This window comes from Lipotes vexillifer, unplaced genomic scaffold (assembly GCF_000442215.2).
Source record: "Lipotes vexillifer unplaced genomic scaffold, Lipotes_vexillifer_v1.1 scaffold1378, whole genome shotgun sequence".
In the NCBI taxonomy this organism is placed as follows: Eukaryota; Metazoa; Chordata; class Mammalia; order Artiodactyla; family Lipotidae; genus Lipotes; species Lipotes vexillifer.
In genome coordinates, this window is record NW_006775104.1 from 2,398,323 (window position 1) to 2,406,468 (window position 8,146).

The 8,146-nt window shown below is 46.2% G+C and overlaps 2 protein-coding genes across 2 annotated transcripts in view; one reads left to right on the forward strand and one right to left on the reverse strand.

Moving 5' to 3' along the window:
* Nucleotides 1–749, reverse strand: part of DTX3L (deltex E3 ubiquitin ligase 3L) — a 6,325-nt gene extending 5,576 nt beyond the window's left edge. The window contains exon 1 of the mRNA XM_007449702.1: nucleotides 548–749. Within this exon, the coding sequence (XP_007449764.1) occupies nucleotides 548–749 (202 nt within the window). The remainder of the gene's footprint in view (nucleotides 1–547) is intronic.
* A 5,069-nt stretch (nucleotides 750–5,818) lies between these two features.
* The window catches only part of PARP9 (poly(ADP-ribose) polymerase family member 9), a 27,182-nt gene continuing 24,854 nt past the window's right edge, over nucleotides 5,819–8,146 (forward strand). The window contains exons 1-2 of the mRNA XM_007449703.1: nucleotides 5,819–5,833; nucleotides 6,645–6,678. Coding sequence (XP_007449765.1) covers nucleotides 5,819–5,833; nucleotides 6,645–6,678 — 49 coding nt within the window. The remainder of the gene's footprint in view (nucleotides 5,834–6,644; nucleotides 6,679–8,146) is intronic.

The following is an 8,146-nucleotide window of genomic DNA, read 5'->3' on the forward strand; positions in this document are numbered from 1 at the left end:
ATCTAGCAGGAATCAGAAGTGTAGACTCCGTTTTAGAACTACTATGTATTTACTGACATTCAGAGGAAAAGGCTGGGAGGAAATATATCAAAATGTTCACATTGTTTCTCTCCAGGTGGTTTTCTTTATTCTTTTCTCCCTTTTCCATAGTGAGCATATATAACTTTTCGAATTCTCAAAAACAAATCAGTGGAATAATTATGTAAAACATAAAAGTGAAATTCCTAAGTGGCAAGGGCTGACAGGCGTCTGTGGGTGGCAAGCGTGTTCTGAGAGCTGAGAAATAGGAATCGCGGCGAGGAGACTGCGAAGTGTCAACTAACTCTCAGGCGCAGTCGGCCCAGGTCAGACACTGGGCACTTGGGAGCTCTGTCCTACTCTCTGGGTTTGCGCCTCTTGCCAGCAGGACCCCCAGGTTCCTGTCCCCCACCAGACTTTCTCCCGCCCTCTCTCCTAGGTCAGCTTGAACTGGGTCTGCATGGAGCCCCCCACCCCTCCCCTCTTCCCAAGGACGGTGGTTGCCCCCCAGCCCGGGCCCGCAGCTCACTCGCCCTATGCACGAACTGCACCCGGAAGGTGTCCGAGTTGGGGTCGTTGCGGTCCTGGGCATGCACGGTGCACTCCCCGCCGCCCGACTCCCGGCTCTGGAAGTACTTTTCCAGCTTCCATGGTAGGCGGGTGCCGGGATGCGACACCCGCACGAGCAGCGGGGACGGCGGGCAGAGGTTCGAAGCCATGGCTCTCCGCATGGGGATGACGCCGCGACTCGCGACGCCGCTGTGCCGGGCACTGGCAGGGGTGCGTCGGGCCCCGCCGCCCTGCAGCGCAAAGTTTCAGTTTCGCTTTCCCGGAGATCTCTCGGTTCCCGGCAGAGCCGCACCCGCTCCTCTCTTCGCTGCCCTCCCTGCCGCGGACTGCCGGGTGAGTAGGTCCCGTCCCCTGTTCCCGGGGCGGTGGGGCGCCGAGGCGCCCGGCTCTCCTCTCCTGCGGACCCGGGCGGGGAGCGGGCCGGGGAGAAGCGGTCGAGAGACGCGCCCGGGGCCAAGCCTCCCCTGGTGAGGATGGAGGCTGGGCAGATGCTCAAGTCAAAGAAAGTTTCTCCTGAGTTTTTGATTCCTTTTAACTCTTACTGTTGTTACTATTATTTGCAGCTGAAATGTAATTCATATTCTGAATTCCGGTTAAACTTACCTACATGTTTTAAAATTTTGAATTTGTTCACCTGCGTTGCGACACATCACGTGTTACCTTCTCTAACGCTATGCTTTAGACTGGCTCTTGGGGCTTTTCTGCTCTCATTTCTTGATTTGGCCAACAATACTGAACTGCATGCTGTGCCCTGTGTACTAGGGAATAAAGGTGAAAGGGGAGGCACCTGACCTCACCTGCTGGTAAGGTGAGGTAGACTTGTGACTAAAAAAGCAAAATCTCTTGAAGGCCTTGATAGGAAGTTTGAAGAAGAATCTTAAAAGAGAGAAGGAGAGGGAGGGATGGGGAGCATCAAAAGCACAGAGACCACTGTATCTGAAGCACAGAGGGGACACTGAGGCCTTGGGAAGCCGTGATGAGTAAGGGAGCTGACAGAGGAAGGGTCTAGATCAGTGCTGTCCAATAGAAATATAATGTGAGCTATATATTAATTTAAAATTTTTTAGTAGCTATAATTTTTAAAGTACAAACAGGTGAAATTAGTTTTAATTTTATGTTATTTAGCTCACTATAGCCTAAATTAACCATTTAGGCATGTAATCAATGTTAAAAACTTATTAATGAGATATTTTACATTCTTTTTTGTCATCCTGAGTCGTTGCAATCCAGTGTTTATCTCACATTTACATCACCTTTCTGTTGTGATTAGCCACATTTCAAGTGCTCAAGAGCTACATGTGGCTAATGACCCACACTGGACAGCACAGTTCTAGACGGTGAAAAGTCTTCAAGATCGGTAACGAGATATGGCAGGGCAAGCAGGAGAGTGACATGTCAGATGTGCATTTTAGAAAGCTGGTGTTGACAATCATGTGAAGGACACATTTCCATGCAGGGATGAATGGAGGTGGAGAGGCCAGAGGTAAGGTTTTTTTTGCACGTGGCTGGTAAGACTGGAAATGGGTGAGTCTTTATGAAGAACAATTTGGCAGTGCTATCAGAATTATGACTGCATATACATCCCTATTCTGCAGTTCCACTTCTAGGAATTTGTCCCGTTTATTGATTAGCACCTGTGTGAAGTGACCTATGTACTAAGTTGTTCTTTACAGCCTTTTTTATAATAGTAAAAGATTAGAAACTTCTTGTGTCCATAAAAGAGGGTACTAGCAGTTGAATAACTTATAGTGCATCTATGCAATGGAATGCAATGAGCAGTAGAAAGAAGGAAGACCCTCTCTATGTGCTAACATGGAAAGATCTCTAGAATACATTAAATGAAAAAGGGAAGATGCAGAACAGTGTGTATAACATGCTACCTTTTGAGGATGGGCACAGGCTCTGAAGAGCACTCTGACCAAGGTGAAGTCCCAGAGCTTCCTCCCCATGAGGGCAAAGACCCAGAGAGTTTGGAGAACATCGAGTAGTGCCATTTCGCAGCACTGTAGTTCCGCCGGAGCATTGGGTATGTAAAGGGGAGGCTGGTGAAACTGATATGGCAAAGAGACCCTTGAATGCCAGGCTGAAGAGCTTGATCTTTACCATAGGTGATGGAGTCTGCTGAAGGTTTTGAGCAGAGAGTGCTTTTCAAATAAATGCCTTCTTTGTGAGGAAAAAAAGATGCTTTTGTGTAAAAATGCTTCTGGAAGGACACAGGAGAAGCTAATAACAGTGATTGCCTCTGGGAAGGGAATTTAGTGAGGGGAGTAGGAGGGAGCCCTTTATACTTTGGAAATTTGAACAATTCAAACAATAAAACATAAAATTAACTACATTTAAATGTTTAAAAAGAATGTATTGCCATAGCTCAGGCAAGAGGCCCTGAGGCCCTGAAGTGAAGTGGTGTCAATGGGCAAGGAGGGTAGGGCCGTATTTGAAAGTGATTTAAGTGCACAGGACCCAGTGATTAGTTGAATATGGGACAGAAGAGAAGATTCTAGATTTCTGACTTGAGTGGATAAATGGTGTATCGTCTACCAAGCTGTGGAATCTAGGAGATAAAGCATGGATTTTGGAGGGGGTTGGGTGAGGGTAGGTAGCGGTGCGGGGAGTGCAGATGAGGAGACTATGGGTCCAGTTTTGCAGAGGCTGTGTTTGAGGGGACTATGGGACGTTCAGGTAGTGTTGAAAAGTGAGGCTTAGGAGAGCCATAGCCTAGAGATACAGATGTGGGAGTCATATTTGCAGCTGGTGAGTTGAAGTCGTGAGAGTGGATGAGATCACCCTTTGAGGGTGTACAGAATGAGCTGAGGCGTGCCTCTTGACAGAATCCTGGGACAGTTGACTGAGGCTGAATCCAGGGGAAAGGTCTGTAAAGGCAAAGTGAGAGGTAACAAAAGAACCAAGGGAAGATGGTATAGGAGAAGCCAAAAAGCAGAGGTTCAGGAATCAGAGAATGAAATGAAGAATGAAACTATAGAGAGAGGTCAAATAAAGATTAGGACAGAAGAGAAGCCACTGGGGTTAGCCACGTGGAAGACACTGTGAGCAGTTTCAGAGGAGGCTGGGGATGAGCTAGAAGTCAGACTGCAGTGGGCTGAGCAGGCAGGTGGATGGAGAGTCAACTCCTTCATGCTGCCCATGAAGAGAAAGGAACATAGTAGGAGCCAGTGATGGAAAGCTGGGAAGGCTTTTGTTGTTATTGTTGTTGTTAAAATAAAATAGAAGAGATTGAATGTTTTGGACAACACGCTCCTTGTTTCTAATTTCTTTGGGGTTAAAAGAGTGTCATCCCCCACTGCCAAGTCTATCACAGAGCCCTTGAAGCCTGGTCTGAACAAGAGTATACCCAGAGAAAACCATAATTCAAAACAACACATGCACCCTATGTTCATAGCAGCACTATTTACAATAGCCAGGACATGGAAGCAACCTAAATGTCCATCAACAGATGAATGGATAAAGAAGATGTGGTACCTATATACAATGGAATATTACCAGCCATAAAAAGGAACAAAACTGGGTCATTTGTAGAGACATGGATGGATCCAGAGAGTGTCATACAGAGTGAGCTAAGTCAGAAAGAGAAAAGCAAATATCATATAATAAAGCATATATGTGCAATCTAGAAAAATGGTATAGATGATCTTATTTGCAAAGCAGAAATAGAGACATAGACATAGAGAACAAATGTATGGATACCAAGGGGGAAAGGGGTGGGAAGGGGGGGCTTGGGAGACTGGGATTGACACATATACATTATTGATACCATATATAAAATAGATGGTTTCTGGGAACATACTGTATAGCACAGGGAACCCTACCTAATGCACTGTGGTAACCTAAATGGGAGGGAAGTACAAAAGGGAGGGGATATCTGTGTGTGTATGGCTGATTCATTCCGTTGTGCAGTGGAGGCTAACACAACATTGTAAAGCAACCATACTCCAATAAAAATTAATAATGAGAAAAAAAGAAAAAAGAAAACAAGTGCAACATCATCTAAAGAAAAACCCACTGGAAGCCCACAGTGGGAGCAGATGCGGCAGTTTTCCTTCTTTTGTGAAAACAGCAGTGCCCTCTGGAGGCAAAAATGCATCTTCTCCCTGCATTTTTGGATTATACTTGGACTTGCAGCTTTTCCTGACACGTAAAAATAATCCTCCTGCCAATGCAGGTCACGTGGGTTCGAGCCCTGGTCCAGGAAGATCCCACATACTGCGGAGCAACTAAGCCTGTGAGCCACAACTACTGAGCCTGCGCTCTAGAGCCCATGAGCCACAACTACTGACCCCAGACGCCTAGAGCCCGTGCTCCGCAACAAGAGAAGCCACTGCATTGAGAAGCCTGCGCGCCACAACGAAGAGTAGCCACTGCTGGCCGCAACTAGAGAGAGCCCGTGCACAGCAATGAAGAACCAACAAAGCCAAAAATAAAATAAATAAATATTACCCCCCCAAAAAAAGAATGTTAGTGCTCTGATGCTGTAGAGAGTTGCACAAAATTTTCCTATTGCAAAGGCATCAGAAAGCATTTCAGAGGCCTCGAGGCGACTATGTGGAAACAAGTGTGGGCAACGGTGTCTTTAAGCGTTTTTATTATTATTCTCCTCAAAATTCACAGTCTTTAATTCCTACCTGTTTGAAGGGAAAATTATTAAAATGTGTTTTCCCACGGTCTCTGATTTTTATCCAGACAATCCCCTTTCTAATTCGATCAGAGATATTTATCACAAACTCAGTAACGTCCTCCACAGGCATAAGCACAGTTCCCTCTCTTTGGACACCCTCCAGGGGTCTTCACTCATTCAGGCTGGTTTTTCCTCATTGCTCTTTGAATGCTGTGCTTAGTTTTACCATTTGGTATCATTATCCTCTTCTAAATATGTAAAAGCCTGCTTTGTCCTTTAAGGCCTGGCTCTAGCCTCACCTTCCTCATAAAGCTTTCCCTGCTGTAGCCCATACAGTTCTTTCCCTTCTTTGAATCTCTCTGTAAAGGATAGAGGGTAAACAGTAACAACAGCAGCAAAAGCAATGTGTGCGTCTTCACCAAGTGAAATTAAAAATCACTCAAGATCAGAAATCTTGTATAGTCTTCCTGTTGTGTATTCTCACCAAATTCCCTAAGATGCTCATCATATTGCATCCTTCTATTCATTCCTAGACGGGGGCCGCCACATTTGGGAAACACATAACAGAGTAAACATTGAAAGACCCCAGAGACCTGGAGGATGGACTTTTCCAAGGTAAAAAGCGTAAGTGTATATAAGTAATAAACTTTGATCAGCACGTGAACAGTTCTTCCTGTAACAGCAAAAAATCTGGGGTCTTCAGTTATAACTGGCATTCTTATTTGGTTTTACTCTCCCAATAAAAGTTTTCTCCTTGCCCCATGCGAGAGATGGGGACTCAAGAATATGCTAGTATAATCAACAGAGTCAACACGAGGATGGGTGATTTTTTAAAAAACGTTGTCTCAGTATCATTTTTATTCTCTCTACTCATTCAGCAATTCTGCTTTTGCAGCACGCGGGGAGGAGGAGGATGGAGGAGGAATAAAAATAAGGGACTAGGGAAAAGGCATCTCATTTGTTTATCCTGAAAATTCCACATTCAGGCTTGTATCATGAAGTAAGCAATTGAAAGTGGTAGATGGGGAGGTGTAGCTGATGAGGCTCATGTCCCCATGTCTTCTGTTCTGTCTAGAGAAACCCCACAAACCTTTGGAGATTGGATCCTGTCTGAGAGTTTTGGGTCATTTTGGTCTGTGACCTTTGAGCCTTTTCAAGTGGTAATCTCCAGCCCTTCATCCCATCCAGGATTAAAAGTGCATTGGCCTCTAGGGAAGCAGGGTAGAGTCAGTGTTGGCTGGAACATTTAGTATTTCAGGTATTTCAGGCACACTGATTAAACAAACAAACGTGTTCCCCTTCCCCCTCAAACCCAGTGTTCTTAGGAAGGTTTCTGTTGCTTTGTGTTTATGAAACGGTATTTGTCATCAGTAATCTGTAAATCATCCGGTCTCAATTTTTCTTAAACCACTCTCACTTTTCACAGGGTGTTGGAGCAGCAGCTTACAATGAGAAATCAGGTAGGATCACCTCACTCTTGTCTCAGAAAATCTTTGCTCATATCTTTCCTCAGTGGAGAAAGGGGAATACAGGGGAGCTGATCTCCCCCCACAGATGCTCAGGTGCGTGACTACAGGACCTTGTGGGGACCGGGCATATGCCTCAGAAGGGGGACTGCTTCGGAAGCAGTGTGGCACCAGCAGATGTGTTCCCTTAGGGCTCCCGTTGATCTTATCCTTTGCCCACAAGATGTGAGATCCTTCTGACCACAGCCCTAGAACTGAAACTGTTCATAAGAGGTGACCCACTGATTGTCTCCTTGCTCAACAAGGCTTGCAAGAGCCCAAATGGAACCTGCCTAAACTTGGGTGGCCCACTTGAGATTTTCAGCCAAAGCACAAGCCTCTTGGCTCTGAATACTCATGTGCTGCTGCTTTTAGGTAATTGTAATTGAGGTCACCAGAGGTCTTTCTAGGTGGCTCAGATTAGAAATGGGAATTGAAGTAAAAAATAATTACTACACTATAATCTGTTTTAGGGCACACATTTTTTTCACATCTCTGAAGTAAGGCTACTCTCTACCCACTGATAGGTTTAGTTGGCATCGTTTTTCCTTTCTCAGTGGCATATAATAATGATGCCTTAGACCCCATGAAATACACTGGCACATGTTGGGTTCTCCAGGACATGGAAACTGAGATGGAGTTAGGAATGCAGAAGGTAAAAGGAAAAGAGAAGAAACTGGATTGGGCAGGTGGAGCCATCAGACGGTAATGTAAACCTGGCGAAGCTCTGCCAGTCCGGGCTTCCCTGGTGGTGCAGTGGTTGAGAATCCGCCTGCCAATCCAGGGGACACGGGTTCGGGCCCTGGTCCGCAAAGATCCCACGTGCCGCGGAGCAGCTAAGCCTGTGCGCCACAACTACTGAGCCTGCGCTCTAGAGCCCACGAGCCACAAGTACTGAAGCCCGTGTGCCTAGAGCCCATGCTCTGCAACAAAAGAAGCCACTGCAGTGAGAAGCCTGCGTACCACAACAAAGAGTAGCCCCTGCTCACCGCAACTAGAGAAAAGCCCACGTGCAGCAACTAAGACCCAATGCAGCCAAAAATTGATTAATTAATTAATTAAAAAAAAAAAAGCTCTGCCAGTCTGAGGTTGCTCATTGGCGGAGTCTCACATTGGACATCAATGGCCTTGTTCAGCCATTGATGGGAGCCGCCCTGAGAATAGGGTGACCTGGGTTGGAAGGCTGAGATGGGCCCTGAAGGGCTAACAACTGGAGGCTGTCAGCTAACCATACTGCCGCCTTCACTGAAGGGGGATCTGAACAGCACATCATCTTGCTGCCACATGCAGTAAATAATTTTTAGCCAATCAGTTTTTTGTTGTTGTTGTTTTAGCGGTATGCGGGCCTCTCACTGTTGTGGCCTCTCCCGTTGCGGAGCACAGGCTCCGGACGCGCAGGCTCAGCGGCCATGGCTCACGGGCC